The 26,715-nt window shown below is 41.3% G+C and overlaps 1 protein-coding gene across 1 annotated transcript in view; it reads right to left on the bottom strand.

The window, feature by feature from the left end:
• The window catches only part of enah (ENAH actin regulator), a 129,675-nt gene that overhangs the window by 31,661 nt on the left and 71,299 nt on the right, over positions 1-26,715 (bottom strand). The window contains 1 exon segment of the mRNA XM_038726899.1: positions 5,421-5,493. Within this exon segment, the coding sequence (XP_038582827.1) occupies positions 5,421-5,493 (73 nt within the window).

Genomic DNA, 26,715 nt, shown 5'->3' on the forward strand with positions numbered 1-26,715 from the left:
TAATACTACGCTGTTAAACCCAAACATAGTACCACAGGGGAATTTACTTCATGGCGACAGCCCTAATTACAACTGCCCTTGTCATTGAAGGAGGAGTTTCAAGTAACAAGAGCCAGACAAGTGTGCAGTACAGAGACATCAACAATCCAAAGGTGGCAAAAGCAGGGACTAAATTGTGGACTGGCAGGAAATGGAGGGCAGAGCAAGCAGCAAAGCTGCATCGAAAGAAGCAGGTGGGAGTGGTGACACTAGCCCCAGTTGGCCTAGGATCTTTTTTAGCTCCCCATATCAACAGAAAAGGCGTGGAGTAGGTAGACAGGAGTAAGTTAGAACAGGTGTGGAGCAAAGGAGTACCTGCAAGGTGCAAAGCATAAGGCAACAGGGAGCTAAGACTAGAAGGGATTGTGCGATCGAGAGGAAGGTGACCTGCACTGCGCTATGAAAAGCCGAGCCACATCGCATCAAATGTCCAATGTGCTTCCCAGCCCATTAAATCTGCACACATGGGGCAAAGCAGAGACACCAGTGTGAGGCACCCTGTAGCATTTCTCAGCTGTTGCCTGAAGGCACTTGGAGAGGGATGGTACTGATTGAGGCACGATCAGGTCCTGAGGACCATCGCTGACGGTATCAGCTAAGGAGTAGAGTAGGAAAAGCACTCCTGCCCATCCAAGCAGTCCATTGCCTTTGTGCGAGCTGGGGAACAGTCAAAACCTGGCGTAAAAACATCTGCAGGCACCAGGGTCTCTGCAAGAGACTGTCAGCTGTTGGCAGACCTCAAATGCCATCTGAAGTTCCCCAACCACATCACTGCCACTGGACATTGTCCTCGTGTCTCAGCTCACCAAGCAACCTTTGAAAGGAAGCTCTACAAGTACGCAGGACTTGCCAGATGGAGAGCAAGGTGTCTCCCAGTAGAGGTTGGGTGTAGGGGTTTCGCAGCCAGCTCTCTAACCTGAGATTACAGACATTTTGGCATTGAGGGAGAGAGGATGAGAAGAGTAATCTGTAATACCACTGAAGTGGCAGAGACAGCCTCAAGATGGCTGTGACTCAGGAGAGTAGACTCATAGGGTGAGTAGTAGCTTGCCATCTGGACACAAGCTGGGGTCTGATTAGCCCCAGTTGGGTCACCTGGAGGAGGGTGTATGATGCTGAATGACCCAAAACCCAATGACTCAAGGAACAGCACTGAATATGTGTTGAGAGGCATCAGCAGATGATATTAGAAACTAAATGCAAACTCGTAAAGGATAAAAGGAGTATGAGAAAAAAATAGATAAACGCCAAATGGAAAGCAAAAAATAAAAAAACACCTAATACAAGGAAATTGAAAGAAAGTGAGAATGTAGAGGGATCAGTGTTGACAGGTGTCTATATTGCAGTCACACTTCCATGCTGCTCTGTGAGCTGCCATCCTTCCCTTTTCCAACATCAACCCACTACAGGTTCTTCAATAGAGACATAACACATTTTTCCCCCCACATGCCAACCAGCTGTAACACTTATCTAGAGCTCTTCATGACAGGCCCTAACACACCACAATGGTCTCTACTATTTCTAACACATATGTTTTTTCTTTTTTTGTGTTGTTGAAACAAACTGGTGATTTTTGTATGTTATAAATATGTGTAAAAAACAGTGGGTGGTTTTAATTTATATATTCCTATATATTTAATTACCTGTACATAGAAACATGGCGTATCATTGAGCCAAAATACTATAACACTGCAATATTGAGATCTTTCATACTGCAACATTGCCATGTTAGTAGATTGAATTAGATAGCCTTCGGTATATAGGTTTATTTTTCCTTGAGCAAATATTATGTCACATTCTGGTTTTGCCACTTTGCCACAAGTGACAAATGTGCTAAATCTCCAGAGACACTGAAGTCTGGTGAAATCTGTTTGCCAGCTGGACTCAGCGGCTCGCCTGATTGGCTTACAGAACCAGGAAATGTTGTCTGAATGGATTTGAGCCCAGATAGACCATATGGACCTACTCTAGTGAAGATCTAGTCCAAGTGTGCAATATATACACCCACATGCATACACACTGCGTGTGACATGTGTCCCACTAACATAAGACCCCAATCTTGTTATCAAAGCAAAGTGAACATATTGGTTTTAGAGCCATTTGTGTAGTCACATCCAAAACCCCAACTGTCATTTGAGAATATATGCGGATGTCAACACGTGTTCATGACAATGCGCACAGCAGAACACATGTTGCCATCGCCAGCTGCTGGTGTTTTCATTTTCTGAGTGTTAAATACCAGCAGCTAAATGCTCACAGCTAACACATATTCACATCCTTTTCCTCTATTTGCTTAGCATTTCTCCATCCTCACTTTCATTCAAGACGATGCAACACATTTCCTCTCCATCCCAACACACTCCCACGCAACACCCAGCTATTTATACCACAGCCTATTATTTCCAGCTCATGTCTTTTTAATCTGAGGGTAGCACCCTGCATTTCTTAACAGGTGGTTTATCCGCAATCTTTCTCTGAGCCATCCCCAAATCCACTCACACATGCAATGAATATTTCCATCAATCCATCATCGCTGAAGCATCGTAGCCAGCCTGCTCTACTTCTTCATCCATCTATGTCTGAAGAATGAGATGGTCCATTCATTGGTTAGATGACCTTATTTAATGAGGCAGAAAGGAAATGCGAGAGGTGGAACATCACTCTCACTCCCAATGGTAAACACTCATCCATATCTCCAATTAACCCCTTTCTCTCTCTCTCTCTCTCTCTCTCTCTCCTTCCGTCTCTCTTTCAGGCTGTGACACACATTCTTGGTAAAAAGCATTGTAACTAAATGAAGTAAGACACAGGTAGAACATTAGCTGTCATGGTGAGTGAACCCACTATTGTTGTCAAAGGGCAAGTTCTAAATTATCTGACAAACATTTTCAGCGTTGTGCATTAAGCTTTGTGCGTCGAAAATTGTAATGGAAAATCTCAGGGAAACTGTTACTATATGTTTTTAGAGTGCACTGACATGCAGACAAATATTTTAGATTCTTGATTAGTATTATCTTATACCATATTTGTGGGATCTGGGGTTATAAGTGTGTAACCACAGATTGAATAAATAAATACATAAACAATTTGTGCCTGTAACTGAACAATTATCTAATAATACTTATTGACAATGAGTATGTTTACAAGCACACTAGTTTCCCCCATTACAATAGGGTTTTTGGAGTTTTCCAGATATCTGAATAAATCCTTCTTGGAGTTTTTATTTGAGCGCAGCCTCATCTCCTGCTGTGTAATAATCATCAGTATGTCAAAATGTATTGACATACTGATGATCTACATATTCAGATCAGACGGAGAAGCCAAAACCAGCAGAATTATACACACAGTAGAATCAAGGAAACCAGGAACGTCCTCCTCAACTGTTTCAGGTATGGATCTAGTATGAAGTATGAAGAGTTAGACACACCTGGATTTACACAATGCACTTCCACATCTGGACAAATGAAATCACTGATTACAAGTTTCATTTATAAATTACAAATAGTGTAAATGTGCAGCACAAAGACTTATTCTCCTCAACCACACAGAGTGAGGTTTCTAAGAATGGTGTCAGTGAGAACAGAGCTCCTCTTCAGGAGGCATTTACCATTTTACTGCTTAGCCAGGTGGCTAAAACACACAGGCTACAAAGTAATTTATCTTGCAAATTAAAATCCTTGAAATGCTTTGAAGAAGGTTTATGATTAAACATTTGGTTTCAATTATTATTTCAAACAGATGTTAGTGTGCAGATGCTTTTCTCAGTCTGTAAACTTCCAGTAAACAACCAACCGAAGGGACTGGATTACCAACAGCAATGAACTGATTAGATGTGAAACAGCCACTCAAAAATCACCTGACAGTGTCTGTTGGCCAAACAGACCTTCAACATCTTCCAAAGCTTACAGTGTGATAGCTTTCCTTTTAAAGCAGCAGAGGGCTTGACGTGAGTGTGCTGCCAGTTTTCTCCTCACTCCATTCCTCCATCACCCTCCACACTTCTTTCATCCTATTCTCACTCTACCCTACACATGCGTTACTCGCTCTCCCACCAGGCTGCCATTGGCCTCTGTATCAGCAGATGACCTCAGTCACTGATCCACCCGCTGTCTGTCTGTCATCCACTGCTAAATATGGAGCATAACTGAAGCTGAGGGGGAGAGGTGAGGAGAAAAAGAAAGAGAAATGAGACTAGACAGAGACAAAAGGGTGAAAGTGGGAAAGCAAAAAGGGGGAGCAAGAAATTGGAAAAGAAATGGAGAGGGGGGGGGGGGGGGGTGCTGGCAGCCAGATGCATCAGGCTCTGTCAGATATACAGAGTCTGATTCCTGGCAGATCCAAGTTCACCTCAAACAGAATTAGGAGAACCACTGACTCACACCTGAAGAATGCTTTACTACTCGTGTGTGTGTATGAATGACTGAGCGAGAGAGGGAGCCAAACAGAGCAAAGAGAGACTGTGTGTCTGAAGGATGACAGAATGAACATGTTGGGATTTAGAATAATCCATATTTTAACATTGCTCATCCTAGAGAGAACCTATCCTCTGCCCCTGGTGCCTTGCTCCAGATCAGCTAAGGCTAGCTTCATCAGGGAATTCAGTGAGCCGGCTCCTGCATCTGCATTCATTCTGTTTCTCCCCTCTTTTATTCCAGTTTTTCCATTTCATTTGTCACTTGTTTGCATGGCGGACACTGATGTTTAGACGCCATTAAGTTGTCCCGCCAGTTGCCTTTCATAACAATGTGGTGTGCAGCAGCTGCCCTTAATCTGAACCGGTAACCCAAAGGGGCCATCATTGTTTGGCTCATGTAACTGATCCTAAAGTTAGATGTTTACGTCTGTGTGTGTGGTCATGTGTTGGGAGGTTGAATATAAAATGCTGCACCATCCCCATTCTATTTAAAATGACCATGACGTGCCACTTTCTGTAAATTTAAGCCTGTGTGTTTGTCAGTGTCCATACACTTCAGTGTGTCCATGTTCCTGTGTTCATTTTAATTAAATCCTTGAACAAGCTTTCTAGTGAACAGGTTCTAAACCTTGGCCAACAGCTGGACTTCATTTACACGGCTCTGTGTGTATGTATGCAAGTATTTCTAGCTGGTCCAGAGCCTCGTTATTACTTGAGGGAAAGAGTGGCCTTGTATGGGGAAGAAAAACAACCGTAAAGTGTGCAAGGTTTTGTCTGAGTGCACTTGTGAAAGTTTTTTTTAAAATATGATTAATTAAGAAATAAAATAGAAATGGAAGAAGAGAGAGAGATAGAGAAACAGTTTTCATTTATATCCCGAGACAGTGGTCATACTGTTGTCCCAAACGTTAAGGTAGGCTATTTACAGGCCGAGGTTCTGTCTTCTTAGTGTTTGTGTGGTCCTTACCTTCTCTGCAGGTCCATCTCCTCCGGTGTGGGGCCATTCTGAACCTGGGGGCCCTGTCTGGGCAATGTGGGGCCTGTAGAGGGCGACACACACAGACAGCTCCTGTTAGACATTCAGCTGACATCATCATTCTGACACACAACTCATCCATCCATCCATCGTCAACCGCTTATCCTGCGTACAGGGTTGTGGGGGGGCTGGAGCCAATCCCAGCTTACATTGGGCAAAAGTCCATCGCAGGGCCACACAGAGACAAACAACCACTCACACTCACATTCACACCTAAGGACAAAGGGCAGAGGAGTTATCCTTCACCATATTCTCGACAAGTGGGCATGTGCATGTGTGGATTACACCAAGAGAATGTTACAGGCCTCAATGCTGGACTCCTACACTGAGGGCAGTGTTTCCCCACATAGAGACTTTATGTGGGTGGGCCGCCCAGCTATATTTGGACACCCATTTTAGCACCAGTGCAGAAGTCATTCGGTACCTCGCTGGTTTTGATCGTTTCAATAGGCTACAACATTAACAAGCCTCGTCCACATGTGGAGTATTGGCTGCTGAAAACAAAATTGCGTGTGGAAAAATCCCAAAGACGAGTTCTGTCTCTTTCCTGCAGCTTTATAAAACATAGTGCTGATGGAGAAAGTCAGAAGAGCAGACACATACAGGGAGAGAGAGAAAGAAAGAGGTGGGGCAAGCTGGTTTGTTTGTAGTAAAAGACCAGAGGTGTGTGCGTGTGCGTGTGTGTGCGCGTGTGTGTGTGTGTGAGTGTGGAGAAACAAGAAAGGGAGCAGATTCAAGTAGTGAGTAAACACTAAAACAAGGTGGAGAATGAAGCAGTATTAAAATAGTGAAATTAAAAATAATCTAGGCCTACTAGAAATGAAACCCTGCTTGTCAACCATCTACATGACCATGACGTTACCCCGGGCCATATAATCATTTTGATGCCGATTCCCTCTGCATATACGACTGTCCGCTACACCGAAGGGTGAACTCCCTCCACCTCCCCAGCCTCATCCTACAGCAGCCTTTTGATTTATGTTAATGCAGAATGTTTCTCTCTCTGTGTTCATTCATATGTTGTGTATCCCAGACTCTGTTGGGGGACAGTCAGAATCTTGGTCAGATTTGTTTCTGAAGCAGCACAGGAGACACGCCCCCATTCTCAAGACGTGTATAATGTTGCAATAAATGGTAAAAACATGAGTGTCCGACTGAGCAGAATTAAAAGCACTGATTATACTCTTAGTCAATCAACATAAAGTTTATTCAGCAACTTATCTGATAATTGCTTATTGTAAAACTTCAATTGAATGTCCGGGCTATTATTTGCTTTAATCACTGAACTCACCCTGTCATTTGAGACCTTTACTACCTTTCCCACAAAGCTCTTGCTCGGCAAGGATGGGAAATAGGCTACTAACAAATTGTTTATTTAAACCAGTATGAATATTGCATGCATAAAAATGAGGCTGTTGAATAACATATCAATTAAGAATCATTCATTTGATCTAGCTCTGAGAGATAGCGCATCTAGGCCAACCGAGGGGGGGGGTGGGGGGGGGGGGGTGGGGGGTGGCGAGAGGGAGAGAGAGATCAATATAGCCTAACTTAGGAAGGATAACAGCAGCAAGTTATAGTACTTCTTTTTCAATTTGGATTCATTTTTATGAAAAACCGTTGTGATTCTTTTGACGGGTGGACCTTAAGGACTAAAAGAATATAAATAATGGAGGAATGGGAACAATTGTCTCCCTTGTCTTTCATGGTCTGAATGAATTATACTTTGGTGCTCATCATTTCTGTTAAATTAACTGAAAGATTAAATTGTGAACAATGTGTAGTGTGTCCATATTGACAAAAACATTTATATTTGTATGCACGCTCTTATAACTAGCTAAAGTGGGCAACCCGTTGGGCTTTAAAAGGTTTTATACATCCAATTAACTTCTGTAAAAAACAGACAGACAAGGTGTCTGATTGAGACCTGGGTTTATTTGTCAAATTTGTCTATTTTTGGTCTTTTATGATAGCAAAAATCTTTAGGTTTTGGACTCTTGGTCTGTCAAAACAAACAATTTCAGTGTTACCTTAGGCAACTTGTGGTGGGCATCTTTTACTTTTTTCTGACATTTTATGGACCAAACTATTACCAGATTGAGGAAATAATTGACAGATTTACTGACAATGAAAACAATTGTTGTTGCTGCACTAATGTTTTATAATTCATTTTATGAACCTCAATATCCAGAGTAGTGAATATCACTTCATCAATGAAAGTTGACCCGGTCCAAGAGAACGCTTTCTGTTCGTGCATCTATCCGGTTTTCTCACCAAGCGGGTGGAACATCCCACACCAGAGTTTGAGGAAAAGATAAATGCCGAAAAAGGTAAAATTTAAGTAGGTAAATGTCTTTTGTACGTAAAGCACAGTCCTAGCATAAACTGTGAAACACTGACTACACACACTGTACCCTCAGTGGCCTCTGGCATAAGAACAGGAGACATGCAGACATCACTGACTAATTTACACTTGCTAATGAGCTAACTTTTCTGTAAAACCTGAACAGCGCCATATGGACCCTCTCCCTCTGTGCCTGCGCACACACAGACACACACACACGCGCACACACACCCCCCCCAACCAGAGGCTTCTGAATCTGGATGGAGCTGAAAAGATTTTACTACAATTAGTATTCAGCCAGTGTTAACTGTCTGGAGAGACAGACAGAGATAAAACAGGGACAATCTGGGCTGTAGCCAGGCTAACGACTGCTTCTGAATACCAACGCACTAACACACATTGCCCCCATTTAGCACCGTCATTGGTATTGGCATTAGCTACTTTTCCACAAGAGAAATAAATAAGGTTTGCCATGTCTGAGTCAAAAGAATTAGAGCTCTTTTCGTTTTTTTCCGTGTGTTGTTGAACTTAAAACCTTTGGATCCTCAGTGGGAACATATTTCTGCCACCAGCAAAATATAAGACATGCAAGAACATGGCTTTTCTTGAATACACCTTATAAATGTGTGCTCCAAGGGGCAGGAAAACCAAACTCCTGGAAACACTGTGACTGATTGGTCAAAAATGCAAAAGAGCGCAAAGATGAACAAAAACTCATCTGCAATGGAAACTGAGACAAACAAACAACAAAGAAGTATTGTGTGGTCCGCTGGTGTGACCTTGGTTAATAATGTGTAAGTGCTGACCATGACAAGAGTTACTGGAAACCAGTTTACCGGCCACCGTTAGTGTGTAGTGTAGTGAAAATCCTATCTGATGAGTCAGCACTAGGCCCACAACCATCATTAATGGAACAGTGACCTTAGTGATATCAAGGCAATACATGCTTTTCTACTGATATTATATGACAATTTTAAATCATACATAGTTTATTCACTTGGTTTTGGGCCAAAATAACGGGGTGTTGTGGTGTAATGTGGACCACTGGCCAGGGGAAACCAGGAAGAGCAAAAAGACCAGCGTGACGTGCCGTTCTGTCTGTGACTCCAACATTTATGTAACCGTTTTTCACTCCTGAGCAGCAAACATGTCCAGCCCTGTGTGTGTCTGCTGACTGGAAACCATTCAGTAAAAGGGTGACTCACCTACACACTTAACAGGTGTCTGTCATGATGATGATAGAGATTTACACACATGGCAAAGCACAACTGACAACACGTCACATAACTCATAAAAAGATATTCTTTTAAATTCTCAAAATCTTCCATTGTTGCAAATTGCTGCACTGGTTCTGAATCTTAATCTCCCTTTATGATGCATTTCAAGTTTAATTAATATAAAAAGTGAGATATTTTAATAAAACCACTATTTAAGGTGTGAACACCAGACTGTCTATAAGCAGAGGCCTATAAGAGCTTAACTACCAGTGGACCTGATGTAAACCACTTCAAGTGATGAAGTGTCTCAGTTCTGAGCCTCCAACATAGTCCTACAAGAGACGGATTAGTATTTTATTTATTTTACCATTACTACTATTTAGTAACTATATTTATTTAACTACCATGTTTATGTGCCAATAAGTAACGTACATTATTCAGTACTGAGACAGCTGGTTGCTGTTTGGTGTCAGACCCATCACTGTGGCTGAATCGGATATCCAGTTTGTTTTATAGCAGGATGAAGAAATAATGGCACAGCTTCCTCCAATAATAATCAAAAAAATAATCCATGCTTATAGTTTCATAGTAAGGCGTGTAAATAAACAACTGAAATGGTAATTATCATTATATAGTCGTGATATTTGAAATGGTCTGCAAAATGTGCTTGTCAAAGACAAATTGTCAAGGGATAAACTTTTTTAGGAAAACATTTAAGACTACATTTCAGAAAGCAATAGCAACATTGATCCACCAAAGCATCTCCTCCAGCCACGGTGGTTTCTCACATGAAAGTTCAGACAGTTTCAGGTCCTCCAATCTGAGGATTTACACATTTTCTCTACTTCATATAGAGTTGGATTGCCATAACCTGCTAAACTTAATGAGATTCAATGAAGGATTTGGATTTGAAACTGTCGATCCTAATCTCATATCATTACAATTTGAATTAATTTGGTTTTAAAGACAGTCCCTAAGTGCTAAGTGTGAAGGGGACCTTTTGAGGGGCTGAAGTCCTTACTCCTGACATTTTACAGACTAATCAGTTAATAGGATAAAAGGAATTGAAGAATAATTTAATTATTACTAAATAGTCACCAATCAATGCCCTATTGATATCCTATAATTCATCATTCAGCAGCCACCCAGTAGATCAGATATGAGCAGCAATAAAGTGAAGGCTTATGGTTTGAAATATCACTCACACAGTTACATGGACAATAGGCTACTTTACATATGAGCCAGTCTTACCTCTGTTAGAGAACCGTGTGCATGGTTTACACAATGTCATGAAATAAACAGATAATGATGTACAGCACTGGCTACATCTCCAGGGAACACATAAAAACCATTTATACATCTAGCGCTCTGTCTGACATTATTATCCAAATCATCTCTTCTTATTACAGTCTTGATGGTTTCCTTGTATGGGCTGAAGTGAAATATTATTGAATTAAGCAGAGTCCACAGGCAGTCAATATCTGCAACTGTAATTGCTGACATGGTCTCCCGTCTCCATCTTCCGCTGCCTGAGGGTGTAATTGTGTTACTGCCTGCTCTAATAGAGCTTATGTGCTAATGACAGAAAGCAGGCAGCAGCCTAGCAGGGCCGCAGCCCTGAAAGCTGCTCAGGAGGGTAGACTTAAGATCAGATCAACAGGCCTGACATTCATTTAAGCCTCATTTTCTGATTAGACCAAGCTTTATTGCTGTATCTTATTATTGAAATCTTTCACTACAAGGAACTGTAACTTTGTAGCATCTTACGGGTCAATATCTCAACACCACTCTCACTAGACCGGCAAGGTACCTAACATACATTCAGACATTTTCCCTTCTCGTCAATCAATCAAATTGATTTCACGACCCACGACGACAGCACTTAGCCCTGGCCCGCTTCCAAATCCACTATCAGACACAACACTGAGACACAACACTGGGAAAGAAGAAAAAAAGAATAGAGACAGGGCAAAGAGAAAAAGGCATGAAGTAAAGCTAAAGCGAGGTAGCTAGCTAGTCACAGACAAAAGCAGACAGAGAACACAGAGAAATTGGGTTGTACTTCAATCTATTAGCTAATCATAAGATCGCTATCTGGTACTAAAATACTCTCCAGGGAAGAAGTCTGTTCATAATATTTCTTCTCCTCAGCAGGAGGACAAAGCTGATAATGGTTTAAAGGACTTAGGAGAAAAAAACAGTCGGAGGCAAGGTAAAGAATGTTAACAAGAATATCTATGAACGCCTATATTCACAACTGACAATAAAGTCTTCCAGCTTCAAATCCCACGGACACACACAACTACAAAAGTCTGTTCCCATCACTCTTGTATACCTACACGAAGTCAGCGTCAGTGTGGGCCTCCTGTGGCAGCAAACGTACCGCCAAAGTCCGTGTGGGGCACCGTGCGACCTGCTGCCAGGCCTCAGTTCAACCACCATCCCGCTGCCAGCTCCCCCCACCAGCCCAGTACAATCCTGGGAGCTCACATACAAAACCATAGTGGAGGCTTCGGAGGTTCTTCGTTCAATTTCCTGTGCCTTAGCTCTGCATTATCCACACTGCTGGAGTTATGTAAAGCTCAGTGATGGTTATGAACTTGAGTTGCACTGAGAAAAGATAAAAAAGTGACTGTTTTTAATTTAAACACAATTAGCGCCTTCTTCTGTTGCAGTAGCCGGTCAAGTTCTTTATCCTCTGAAATTTGATGCCTTCATATCCTGACGGTACACCTTTAAAGATGATGCTGAATTGCTTGCCGCGGCTTTGTGCCGGTTCTCCAATAGATTATAATTGATGGAAACAAAGGAAGAGCAGAGGGAGGAATAGGGTGTGGGAGGGAGGGATGAACATAAGAGGCAGAGTGAGAAAGAAAGAGCTGGAGAATGAGAGCAGGACAGAGAAAGAATGAGGAGAAACCAAACTGACGAAACGCAAACGGCAGAGAAAGAGACAGAAATAGCGGGAGAGAGAGAGAGAGAGAGCGAGCTGTGTACAGGATGTGATGGGAATCTCTACCTGATGGGTTGGTCGGCTGGTTTGTACTTCCTGGATCCAATCTATTATTCATACGCTGGATACAGAGAAGGACAAGAAGCTACTGCACTCAATATCAATACCAGTGCGTGTGTGTACGGATGTAGTGAAGGATACACTACGTCTTTTATCCAAATGATTAATTTAGATCTCAGGGAGTAGCATTAAATGTAAAGGGTGGGGTCGCCGAAGTTGGAAGGAAAGTTATTTTCTAGCCATGCACATTGCTTTGGTTTTCAGTATCTCTGCCTGCACTCCAATGAAGCAAAATTCAGCCCCAGAAGACTGTTGCCATTCAGGTAAATGTATTGAATAAGACACTAGTTAAGTTAACTCTCCGTGTGTCAATAAATCTGAGTCTGAATTAGGGTTGGGCGATATGGCCAATAATGTTTTCCCAATAAAAATAGTCATATAATTCAAATTTAGACGCTGATTTAGAGGCAGTGTGCAAGTTGAAGAAACCAGACAGTTAACTGTGGTTTTAAACTATTGTTTACGGTCAGAACATGAAAAACATTCCCGAAACATTGGATCACTTAATATATATGAGGTAGAAAATCTAAAACAATTGATGACAAAACCTTTTTTCCAACAAATACACTTACAGTAAATAATCTTTTTTCAGTCCCATTTCCTCAACTAAATAAATATCTAGAGCTGATTCGTCCATGATTCAAATTAAACACATTTTTGAACATTTGAGAAAATCAGATCAGAATTATTGTTTTATTGCCCAGATCTAGTTTGAATACTGGTGTGCAGAACCCACATTTCCTGTAGGACTGCCTTCACCTCAATAACATGAAGATGAATGGAATTGTATTTGTTGTGCTCAGAGCAGTTAAAAATTGCATTTACAAATAATTAAATTCAATGGGAAGTCGCTGTGAAATAGTTACCAGTTCACCAGGAAATTAAAGAAAAGAAGGTGATAAAATATATACAGTAAACGTGGGGTGTTTTTTTAGTTTTACAGACTGGCTGTTTGATTATGTTGTCTGTAATCTGCTACAGCAGACTGGTATTTTGCTGCTGCATTTCTTTGATTGGTGAATTAGTCACTCCAGACTGTGATTGGCTGCTTAGTTCCACACTCCAATCAAGAATAATACAAGACAAAGAGGAGAAAAAGGAGAAAGAAGATGAAATGAAGAGAAAAATACAAAGTGAACACCAAAGCAGAGGTAGAGTGCTGGAAATGAGCGTACAGAGGTAAAGGACTGGGTCACCCATCCATTTGTCTAGCAGAGAAACAACCTGTCGTCAAAGCTGCCATCCATCCATGTTTTTGTAAGTGAAGAGCTGATGGTGTCACCTGTCAAGAGGTCAAGGTGTTTCTGTGTCTGTCTGTGCTGGATGAGCATTTGTCAAGTGCATTCCTACATGTCCATCCATCAGCCTGTTAGAGACAAACTGCCTAAAAAGCAGACAGTGGTTATGAATAATATATGAAGCTCATGCTCTGTTTTGGTGGGCACTTTGATCCAAAGCGCCTGACAGTGTGACGAGTGTGTACATTTTTAGCATGTGTGGCTCCAGTAGGAAATAAAGCCAGTAACTCTACACACTCATAGCTAAATGACACACACACTATGCAATCACAGAGAGATTCCTCTGGAAAAATGCAAAGGAAATTCCAACTGTCTTCACTCTGTCAAAGTGAAGCTGAACGTTAGGCATATGTCCAGGTCCAGGTTTATTTAGATCGTCCTGTAAAAGCACAGACAGCAGGATTACAGGGTGACAGAGTGAAGCCAGAATCCACATACAGTATCACATTTAGCTCACGATGTCATCGCCCAAGGGTTAAAATGACAGCGTCTGTAGCAACATCTTCCATAGAAATATATTGCTGTATCAAAGAGTAGGACATGTGGATCATGGGCCAGGATCAGATCTTGGCCTGGATCTATTAAACATCTCAGAATCACAGTGAAAGTGAACCTAAAACTTCACAGCAGGACTTGAAAGACATTTATGAAGCTTCCTACACTGACTTTGAGCAAGGAGAAGGATACCTCCTAGGACAGAGTGTGTAGTTGCTAATTTAAAGTGAAGCATCAAAACCCGCAAAGCAGAAATGATGATAGTTGCGGATTTTGTTTTAGACAAGGTTATTTTCAAAATGCAGAAAATAGCATTGTAGACTGTATATAAATAATGGACTGGAGTCACTGTGATGTCAGTCATTGGGTTGTGGACTAACGTTTTGACGCCTCGAGTTATTATTATTGTTATTATTATTATTTTGGCCGTCGCCATCTTGGTTTTTGGAACCGGAAGTGACCATATTTGGACAAGAGGGTTGGAACTAGGGAGGGATACACATTGCTACGTCTGACAGGTTGGCGTGGCAGCGACTTGTCAATCAAAAGGTAGCCATACCCTAAAGCATACCCTGCTTTATTGCCTAGTTTCCTCTAAATGGGACCATAAATTACAAAAGTAAAAAGTAAACTAGTGATTGAGACCATATACTTATTAGGAAAGTGTTTACTGGTATAATAAATCAAAAAGAAGCAGCGTCATTTACTCATAGACTTCAAAAAGGACTTCTTTTTTTGGTGGAGTCGCCCCCTGCTGGCTATTAGATAGAATGCAGGTTAAAGGCACTTCAGCGTTGTCTTCACTTTTCAGAGACTACAGTATACCTGTATTCAACTACAAGTCTGTTCTCACTGAGAAACCTTATCAGGCGCATTATCTTTATGAAGCACTGAAAGAGCTGCCATAGTTTATTTTTGGTTCTGGAAGAATAATCACATCTGCACAGTTGCATTTTCCTCATTGCAAAAAAGCATTTGGTTGTGAGTGCATTGGATCCTCACGAAAGCATGTGTTGTCCTTTGCACCAGCACAAGGTCAGTTACACATGATTCAGCTCTAGTCAGAACTATATCTTTTAATAAGCTTACTGTCGTTAAGCTTTCCTAAAACATCTCTCCTCTCACAGAATGTTTTTACCTGAACACCAGCTCCTGGCAGCTCCTGGCAGCTGCTGGCAGGTTAGGACTACTCTGGAGCCCTTTTAAAATATTAACTGAGATAGGTCAAGAAAGCTGATAGATTTGCATTCGCTCCTAGTCCTAAAAGTAGGACCAAACATGTTTCTCTGAGGATTTCTTGGCCCGTTCCTCCTGTGTGAAGGAAATTCTTGCGAGATAGTCAACTCTTAGTAATGAAAGTTTCAAAAACCTCTAAAAATGGCTACAGCAGTACAGAGTGAGAACAGAGTATAGTACCAAACCAAATCTGAAGGATACCTCGTGCCGGGGGGTATTTATCCTTCCTAAAAATACTGATCATCCCTCTATACATGTGTAAAGATTCTATTGGCTATTGGTTCCAAACAAGACTTACCTAAGTTACCTACGCTTATATAAGTTAACCTAAGTCATCCAAGGCACATGCAGCACTTTTAATAGAGTCAGTCTGGCAGTCAGTCTGTCTGTAATGAAACAAAATAAAGATAATCTCGACTTCGGGTTACCTATGGAATGCACCCCAGAGTGCATCCTTATCAAGACAGCTGGGTCAGTCAGTCGACCAAGCAGACAGAGAGGAGAGACAGAGTTTGACTTATTGTTTTGGGAGTCACAGGCTATCACCTTTGTCTTCCTTTAGCTCAGTCAATAATCCTAACGTGACTGGGAGAAACCTCTGTGATATTATCCTTAAGAAGGAAAATTCCTTCACATTCTGATTTTCTACTCTGACATTTGCCAAGATCTAAGGGCCCAACATAAAAAAAAAAAAACTACCTCTGACTGTGGACTGATTACCAAACAGTGTGCACTGCAGGCAAAGTGAAAGAAATGATCAAGAAATAAAGAGAAAGATGAAGAACAGAGTTGGAAATGGGCCTGCCTAATGGCTCTTTTGCTGCTTTGTCTCCCTTTCTTACTTCCTGCTGATGTCAGTGTTTCCAGCAGTAGAAGGTAAAATGGTTCTTTGAGGTCTGATTAGGACGCTCCATCAATAACCATTATAACAGATGGCCAACGAAAATGGGCTACCTGGCACACATAGGCCTACTTCTACAAATTCTCTATTTGGCTTCCATCAATTGTTATCTCTCTACCTCGCTCTCACCCTGACCTCTGTTAACCTTATCCACGACTTCATTACGTTGAACCACCTCACCATAGACCCTTTTTTATGGCTGATATTTCAGTATTTAGGGACTTATAAGCTCACACACACTCTTTGCTATTAAATGCAATGACTTCTTAATGACTTTCAATGTCTTGTTTAGTGGGATTCAAAGACTCCCAAGTTTTATGGTAAGTTATGTCCTTATGTCTCCAATGTCCTGATGCACACTGATGAATTCTGATTCTGTACATCAATTAACAAGAAAAAAGTATTTGTGCTTTTAAGGAGATACATTCATTTCTGAAAAAACCTGAGCTCATATTTTTGAAATTTTGAGTTCTGTTGGTAATTTTTTACCCTGCATGTAGCTGTTTAAGGTTGTGAATTAAGTTTTTACTTCGTCATCTAGAAATGCAAAATTAAAAAGACAAATTACTCCTTCACTGTGTTCTAGATGTTGGGGGATTATTTTGGGGCTCGGGGGGAGTCAGGATGTCTAGAAGGACAGTAGGATACAGACATGTACACCGCTGCCGTCCTCAACCCCTATGGATGACATTTGATTCCCACCCATGCCCTCTTAGAATATCTCAGTGACATGGCAGGGAAGATCCTGACACCAGTGTCAGGTGCGGAGGATCATATGTCAGAGTGACACAACCTGCAAACATGAACTTATTATAGTTTCAGATCTGCCTGGCAACACGTGGGCCGGCATAATAGACGCCCTTGAAGGGTTAAGATAAACACTGGGGGGGGTAGAGTTAGCTAGTTTCATCATGGACTTGGGACAAAGAACAACTGGGTCAAAATAATCTAGACTGAACCAAAGTAGTATCAATACAAGCTCCTTAATGATTTCCAGAAGTGCATGACTCTTTGGATTTGGATGTTTCCAATATGACAACACTTAGTAGTCGTAACATCTGTCTTTCCCATTTTATTTTCCCTATTAGTAGCTTTAAAGAAATGATCTTCTACTCTGTCTGACTGTATTATATACAGTACATTCTGTATCAGCTTGTTCCAGCTCTTTATGAAAGTTATTATATGATGTTAACACTGAGTTAAACATTTACACTAAAGACTCCATGTTTTTATAGCTACAACATCTAGAGTATTTCCTCTAACGGAAATGCTCTTGATGTCTTTTTTGCATCATTTTATACACATTCTCCCAAATTTCAGCCAGACATATTCAGTATCTTTACACTCTGAGATAAAGGCAGGGAAAAAGCTGCTACCTCCAACTCACGCATAAGCATCTTTTAGACACACAAAACCAATACTGCCATGAATTATATATTACTGCATGACTCATCATCAGCTTGCTAGGCTAATGGCAACAAAAAAGGACCAAATCCTTTGAACCAGAGTATGAAAGATACACAGCCAGACAGCAACAAAGAGGAGCACTGCAGGCCAACACTGCGCAAAGGTAATTTAGGCAGGTGTGAAAAAAAAAAAAGCTTTCAAAAATAGACATGTTAATAGAATATATTTATCAATTAACAAAAGACAAAGTGAGTGGACAGAAAAAAAAATCTAAATCAAATCAATATTTGGTGTGACCACCCTTTGCCTTAAAACCAGCATCAATTCTTCTAGGTACACTTGCACAAAGTCAGGGATTTTTAGGCATATGGTCAGGTGTATGATTAAACAATTATACCAAAACGTGCTAATGATGACCACTTCAGTATGTAGGTGAAACACAATCATTAAGTGAAACAGAAACAGCTGTGTAGGAGGAATACAACTGGGTGAGGAACAGCCAATACTCGGCTAACAAGGTGATGCTGCTGAAGACAGTTTACTGTCAAAAGTCATACACCATGGCAAGACTGAGCACAGCAAGGTAGTTCTAGTGTATCAGCAAAGTCTCTCCCAGCAGACTTTAAGGCAGACAGGGGTTTCCAGATGTGCTGGACAAAGAAAAGGGAAACGCTGAGGACAGTAGACGCAGTGGTCGAGAAACTTACTGGTCACACCAAATACTGATTTGATTTTTTCTTCTGTTCACCCTCTTTGTATTTTGTTAATTGATAGAAAAAAATTTATTAACACGTATTTTTTAACATCTATTTTTGAAAGCATTCATACTTTACGACATTTCTTCCACACGCCTGCCTGAAAGCTTTGCACACAACTGTAGCTTTCACTCATCTCTTGCTACATGCGTTCTTCACTGAAAGAACTTAAAATATAGTAATCAATGACAATAGAGAAGAGAAGAACATAATGAAATGGGGAGGAAATGAGGGGGAAATGAAGAGAGCAGCACAGGAGGAGGCAGCTGTGCACAAATCTGCCCCATCAGCTTCTCTGGGACCATTCACAACTGCCAGTGAAAGCTCAATACATTATGGAAAGGCTGATTTTGTCAGCGCTAAATTACAAGAGACAGCAGCAGACCATATAATATGGAGAGGAAGGAGTGTGCCACTGGTATATAATTCATCAGAGCTAAAAGCATATTTTATAAAGATATTTTATCTGTCAAAGCATTTTTGGAGCCAGCTTTAAGCTTCTAGAGATCTCCACAAATACACAATTTTGGTCAGTGGCATGACATACATGTAGGAATGTTGGTTTTGGTATGATTGCTATGAGCTGAAATTGAGTTTTATAGGCAGAAATGTATAAATCCAAATCCCAGGCTTTAAAGCTTGGAATTTGGCCATTTTCAGTTTTAGACAACTACTGCCATAACACAAAACCTATGGTTGTTTACATTTGTCTCGAGACAAAAGATGGCGTAGCAGATGGAGGCTCAGTAATCCTTTTTCTCAATTTATGGAAAATCATTTCAAGTTACGACTGAAAGCACAACAAATTATCATGAGTCTCATCATCGAAAAGCTCAGTTACAAGAAATGGCGGCACATCATTTTAGATGTTACTCTCTGAATGAGGCAAGCCTCGGTTATATAATGTAAAAATCATAATCTGAAAATATTTTACTGGAACACACACACACACACACACACACACAAAACCAGACTCTGATTGCTTTGTAATTTTTTTCTACCAGGAAAACTGTCTGTGCTGTCAGTCAGCCCAACTCCAGACCCATTTGAATCACTAAAGAAGAAGAATCTGAGATGCAGGCAGCTATTCTGAGGTCGGGGACCAGGCTGGTGCTACACTATTAAGTGAGGCCATTGGCATGGGAAACATACATTTACATCGCCAACAGAAGAATTTTGACAATAAAAAAATTGAGTTAAGAAATCCACAATATATAAAAACATAAGTATAAATATGCGTTAGCTTGTGTTTATTCATAAGAATTCCAGACATCCTCTTGTCATCCATTAGCAGTTTCTTTTTTTGTTTATGGCATTTTGCATTTGTATAGTCATAACTGCAGCATACAATGGCTTGTCAAAGAAATCCACATACACAGTACACACTAGTGACAGATACAAAGAGATATTTGTGCTGTGGCTCACATGCACAATTAAACTTAAACCTCTCTTTCAAAGACCGGGAGACCATGGCAACTGTGGTCAGTCCTCCCTCCGGCCTTCCTACACTGTTGCTACATGACAACTAGAGCACAACTTAACCAATGAAATTATAGAATGGCTCAGTAGCCAATCAGGAGAAGTGTCCATGGAGGCCTCGCCGGCTGAAATGTGTCTATATGCTTGTGGGACCAAAGTGAATAAAACACACACGCGGAGACACACACTCATGGATTTTCACACACATAATTACTTGTATAAGAAGCAGCAGTGAAATACATTCATGTGTGATATTCAATTTAATTGGATGACACTGAGTAGGGCGGAACTTATTCTACCTTTTCTCTTCTGATTTGAATTCAGAAACCTGTACTGTATTGGCTGTTACCAAATAATGATCTGATACCATCATTTATTTTTACAACTTCTTCTTTGTGGAACTGATTGGGATCATTCTTCCATGTGTAAGCTACAAGTAACACCAAACTTCTTAACTATACGCGTAGATGTTTGTACACTAACATGCGTTTTACTTTTATGCTTTACAGTGACTAAAGTCAGTATTTAAGATGATCCCTATAATGAAGGATTGGGTATCCAATCGGTGTATTGCTGACACTGCTCTTTATACAGTGTTGTTACTACTAGGGCTGCGATCATTTCATGTTTGATTCATTTCATAAAATGTCACAGTTAAAATAAAGACCCAAAAAGGAATAAAAAGTCATCACATTTACAGTAAATACCAGGAAATGGCAGTTTTGTTTGGTAAATGACTACAATTATTGGTTGATAGTTTCAGAATCTGTTTACCCAAACAAAAGTACGCATTTAAATTGTGTTTTTTCCCAAGTCATGTCGTTCATGATCAAAGACAAAACCGATCCACACAAAGCTTCGCTTTTCGACACAGATACACAAAGTAAGCACATCTGTCCCCCTCAACAGTCCTGCAGGTTGACTACTCACTCCTGAGGATGATTTGAGCACGACTGATCTTCTGTTGATCCTGGGGAAATCTGCGAACTCTTGCTGCAGCAGGCATGTCTGTGGACAGCTCAGTGATGGGGCAGTAGGGGGGGTCCTCAGTTTAGTCACTAGCAGCAGCAGTCAGAAAACATACAAAAAGTTGGTGGACTTCTCTCTTCAACCTATCTTTCCTTTCTCAGTCTCACTTTTTCACTTGCTGTTTCTATCCTGTTGAACACCACTGTCCTATTCTCTCTTACCTGCTACTCTTTTACACACTCCTTTGCCTTTTCTGTCTGATTTATTTCCAAACCTTACTCTCTTACTAGTATTTTCTTCTCTTCCTCTTCCCAAGTCTCTCTCTGCTGTTGCCCAGCTGTGTTGCAGTGTGTAGTCTGCCACTTTGCCAATCTGAGGTTTGATGCTACAGACCATAGGCTCTTCAGGAAAAAGAAAAGTGGGGCAGGCGGACAAACGGAGGGTTAGCAGAGGAGGGGGGGGTCGTTAGATCACGCGCTGTCTGATGAGCACAAACACATGCCAGACTGATGTGGTGCTGTGCCCCTATGTGTTTACACCTTTTACCCCCCCATTCTGGCCGGGAGACGCAGGCTGTTTCTATGGGAAGTGGATGAAGTGCCCCTCTGTGTGTCTCTACCTCTCAGCACCTCCGGCTCTCTCAGGTTTCAACCCCTCCTGCCCACAAAGGTTTCACAAGATCTAGAGCCACATGGCGTACTGTTGGCAAGGACCATAGAGAATGAAAATAAATGATGATCCCCAGTTAGCAACTTTTCACATGTCTCCGTGGAGACACGGTACTGCCAAGTCTGAGTCTGGCTGTCCAGACAAATAGTCCAGAGAATTAGACTCATCTGGCAAGGACGCTTGAAGAATGAATACCTTATTAATTACCAGCTCTTTTCACCTCGGTTTGGTGAAATGTACATTGTGCATTAACTTAACTACTGTAGATATGTTTCTATGTAGTTGTACTTTTTAATTTGGACTTATGAATATTGTATTTTATTACTTTTACTTTTCATATTTTGACGATTTTACGTACAAAACATTTGATCAGTTTATAAAATATGACACATATTTATAACTTAAACTTCCCAAAAACATAAAAAGTAGTTCAAATGAGCTTCACCCGTTACAACATTAAAATGCTGCTTATATGTTAATTTATCAGTAATCAATGGATTAGTCAAGGAAATTATTTGTTTTGAAAATCAATTCATGATTTCAGAAATTTATCAGGTAAAAATAACAAAACATTGTGTGGTGTTCAATTGACCTGTAACAGTTCAATCCAAACACATGCACAAGTGTGTGTGTGTGTGTGTGTGTGTGTGTGTGTGTGTGTGTGTGTGTGTGTGTGTGTGTGTGTGTGGTTTAGAGTGTGTGTGAGAAAAACAGAAGCAGGCATAAATATTTAGCTGCAGGGGTGCTGCACTTCATCCATTCCCACCGATAGATGAGGCAATCATGCTGCTGCTCACATTCCTCCTGCAGCCTTTTGAACACAGAGTGCTTTTATAAGCAGTGAGCTGCTGGCACTAACACACATCCCGTACAACGGCACAGGTCAGACCAGGACAGTGTTGTTTTTCTGACCCTTTATTCAACAAGACCATGATTAAAAAAAACTGCGGAGGAGGAGCATAATGCAGGATGAACTGCTTACGGATGTCAGTGGGATCATGTAACATGAATCTTCAACAAATCTTTCCAAAACTTATTTTCTTGAAGAGAATCAGGGAGAAACGTGTCACATTTATACACAGGTCTATCCAATCCATCCTTTATCCCACTTATCATAAAGTTAATTCAAACTCTGTGGCTGTTTCTGTTCTTCACCTCATTTCTTTTCTCCTCTCCATCTGCCCCTCTCCCTGCCCTGACCTGACAGGAGAGGATTACTGGCCAGACCACAACACAGACAGACGCCGGGTGGCCTGTGACCCATCCCTCCCTCTCCTGATCCTGGCCTTCCATCCTGCTCTACTTTAGCCTTTTTAGGAGAAAAAAAGAAACACAGTGTGTGTGTGTGTTTGACTGGATCTGCACTCGTCCACGTGTGAGCTCACAGTTTTGAAACTACGTCGTCACTTAACCCAAAGTCAGAAGAAGAGACTCTGCTCTCTGTCTGATTCAACACACAGGGATGAAGTGAAGGTGCAACTGGTTTCAATGATGTAATTAGTGTGTGTGGTGTGCCAAAAGTGCACACATATACTGTATACATACACAGTCCTAAGAGTCATACTTATGTGCCATGATTTTAAGAGCTCTAATAGATACACACACACACACACACACACACACACACACTTTCCACATGTCCACGGTCACCACATCCACTTGCTTCCCTAAGATGGAAACTATTCTGTGCTTTGTTCAATAGCTTACTCACCCATTCCTTCATGCCTTAGATGGGTGGACACACACACTCATTTACCTGCCAATGTGGGAACTCTAAATAATTCTAAAAGATGTGTTGACCTTCACCTGGTTTTCTGTGTCAACACCAACAACAGAAAGTGGACACTTGTTTTATTTTTCCCCTCTGACTCCCAAAATAATCTTGAAGCTCTTCTTTGGCTCATAACAGAACTTCAAAGAGAGATATCAAAGCATTCCACGTTAGAAGAGGCATTTAAGAAATCAGTTTTAGGTGAAAGATGAGCTAACATGTGGTTTCCGTTATTTATTCCGCATTTCTTCACTTGATTCAAGTGTAGACAAAAGGAAACAGCTCGTGGAGGGCAATGGACTTGGTTTACACATGGTGTTTCGGTGCCATGAGCCACTGGTACATCCCAGGAATAACTTATCAGTCTTAGATTTACTTATCAGAGAAACTCTTTCCTTTTGTTGTAATGCATTACTCTTTATTGTGCCTCAAATTTGGCCCCTGGAGCTTGCTTTGTCATTTGGTCTCTGTATAAATTATTCTGCACTTTCTTGATTCTTTACATCATATTCAAGCAGCAAAAATGACAACTGAGACCTCTACCCTCACACACACACAGCCACACACACTTTTCACAGCCAGTGACGGCCGCCCACTACAGCACTGACATAGAGCTATAAGAATCACATGTAGTCATGGCAGGTGCCGTGGCACCCTGATGTGCCTCAAGATCTGTGGACTTTTTACTGTACATTTTCAGCACATAACAAGGCAACAGTTACATTAACCTCTATTTTTCTATCATGTCTGGTACTACTTCAAATATATCAGTAACATTTCCTCCTCATCTCCACACTCCAGATATTACATTTCTTTAGTCTTATCAGTGTGTTGTTCAGCACGGCGTGCTCTCAGGCCCAGGAAAAGAGAGGGAATTGTCCAAGACTAAAGAACAGGCCACCTGCACAACGTAAATCAGGCCTATAAAGTGAAGGCAGTGTAAAGGTTAAAGCAGCTGCATAAATGATGCTCCATTGAAAAGCTAGCTGAAGGAAAGTCTGCCATGATTGTGCTCGTCCAGCAGTTTGTCTTGTCCCATTTAACTGTCCTCCTGGCTGGGGCTGACCGTGGTTTGGTACAAGAAAATTTATGTCTCCACTGATTATTGAGCTGGTCCTGTAGAGTCTGAATGCTGCCTAGATTGGGTCACTAGTATTTACTGGTAGTCTAAAGCACTTTAGATAAAAGCCAGTTTAAAGCACTTATTGCTCCCATACACCATAAACCAACACGGAACCATAAAACAAGTCAAACAGATGGCAGCTTCTAATCTTTCCCCCTAATACTCCTAATGTGGAACATGTTATTTAATAGTAAAGATGTTGGCATTAAGCCAGAAGGCTCACACCACAGCTAAGAGATTAAAATGATCATTAAAAGCTTCCGCTAACAGCATTCACACAGCACATATCACCACACACAACAAATGGAGGTCTAAAATGAGTGATCTGATTCCATCGCTCTGTCATGTGGCAGGAGTTTAACACCCACTGAGTGAGTGATGGAGGGTGAACCCCGTGTGTCTGGAGGATTGTCAGGTCCACAGATGACTGCGAGTGGAATAGGCGCCACTGAGAGCAGCTGTCAGGACAGAAATACAGTAGCAAAACAGTGGGGTGAAAGGGGAAACCCTACCGCCTTCCTCTGGCTTCTGTATGCAGCTCACTGCGCCGCTGAGAGAGGGAACGCGGGGAAGGCAACAGGCAACAAGAAAAAGGAGGGAGGGAAGGAAGGAAGGGAGTGTGTGAGAAGAATTAAGACAGTGGCAGAGATCTACCCCTGACATATAGATTAAGGTCAGACTGTAGAATTTTACATTTGTTGGGGTGGGGGGGTTGCACATACTGTGGTTATGTATCTGTATACCTTTACTCTTGTATCAGTATTCTGGTATGCAGTGCAGTGATTCGTGATTTAAAATGCAGTTGTGTGCTTGATTCGTTAGCATCAAGTATGGATAAGGTTTAATGAAGTTTGTGGCATCAAATTACGACAGTTTTTCAGAAATAAATTCAACTGCTGGGGAAAAAGAAGAGCAAAAACAAAGCATGACTCCGACAATTATGAACAATTCTCCATTGAGCTCTTTTTGCCTTTACTGTATATGGTCAAATTTAGGATGACAAGTTCCCTTTAACGCTCTTTGAATGTGTCCTTATGTCACTCCGTTTGTTCGGTCTCTCTGATACTCCATGTCGCTTGTCCTCACACACACACACACACACACACACACACACACACACACCTAGTAGCACCATTAGCATAATGAAGAGCGTCACTATCAGGTTAATTAGTGGATGGGATTCGAGTGGCATGGCTTAGGGAGAAAGGAGGATGGTACAATAGACAGGAGAGGATAGGAGAGGAGAGGGAGGACAGGAAGAGAGATAGTAGACAGGAGGAGAGGAGAGGAGACAGATTGAAGGAGAGGAGGAGAGGAGGAGAGACGGGAGTAGAGGGGAGGTTGTGGGGTTATGGCAGGTCATGTGAGGGCATCTGGATGTTGAAATCACACAAATACAGGAAAGGCTGCAATTAAAACCTCTGTTCCGTCTTTGCTCGATTAAAAAAATAAGCGGAAAGGGAGGGAAACAGAAAAGAGGAGAGGAATCAGCAATAAGTTCTGCCTCAAATGCGGTAGCTGAGGATTAGTCTTCCCTATGGGAGTTTGAATCGGAGCATCAACACACAATGAAAATCTACACTCACCCCCTCCCTCCTAACCTCATCCCTTCCAGCAGGCGGGTAAATGTAGATACATAGCCAGAGGAGGGTGCTACGTTTCAGAATACCAAGGTCATGGTGTACCACTGAAGTTCCAGCCTGGGAACATTTGCGGCAGAATCAGGCAGTGCTGTGTGAATGTGCATACGTGAATACTGACTCTTTCCTGACTCTGTGTGTCAACCAGCAGCCTCTTGTCATGAGTCTCTTTTTAGCTTAGATCTATGGTTATATAAATGATCTTTGATTGGCAGATGTGAGCACCAATCGTGCTCAGTTATGTTAAAAATAGATCATCCCACTAACTGACGAGGTTACCAGGAGACCATCGTTAACTTCCTAAATTAAAGTTTGGATTAAGAAAAGAAGGAAGTTGAATTGTAAGTGCAGCCTTTGTGGAGAGCTGCCTGTGATGAATTAAGACATTTCCCTCTTATCATTGTTTCTGGTAAACCCATTAGTAACTCTTGTTTACTTCAAAACATTTTAATGGCTGACAAATAATGTTCCCTTCCCCTGTGGTAAAGCTCCCTGCCTCTGACTGTTGTGTACCCACAAATCAGTCTGTTCCTTCTGCACACAGAGGAACTAGAAAGTCAGCTAGTTGACTTCCAGGATTACAACTCAGAACTGCAGGAACTGCTTCATATTAATGCTCAATTATTAGATGTATGTAAAAGCCCTGACCTTGTGTTACAATCTCTGCTTGTCTTTTATCCTCACAAGGTAACTACAAAAAAAATAGAGCTCATCGTAGGATTGGATAGTTGGATATTCTGAATATTTTGCCAACCTGGAAATCAAATATAACTAGGCCATATCCCTACAACAAAATGTGGGATTCTTACATCTATTTAAACCGAATTTGATTAAAAACTGCTCATACTG

The sequence above is a fragment of the Micropterus salmoides genome, unplaced genomic scaffold (genome assembly GCF_014851395.1).
Source record: "Micropterus salmoides isolate LMB-PRFRI ecotype aquatic unplaced genomic scaffold, ASM1485139v1 Ms_hic_scaffold_18, whole genome shotgun sequence".
Taxonomy (NCBI): Eukaryota; Metazoa; Chordata; class Actinopteri; order Centrarchiformes; family Centrarchidae; genus Micropterus; species Micropterus salmoides.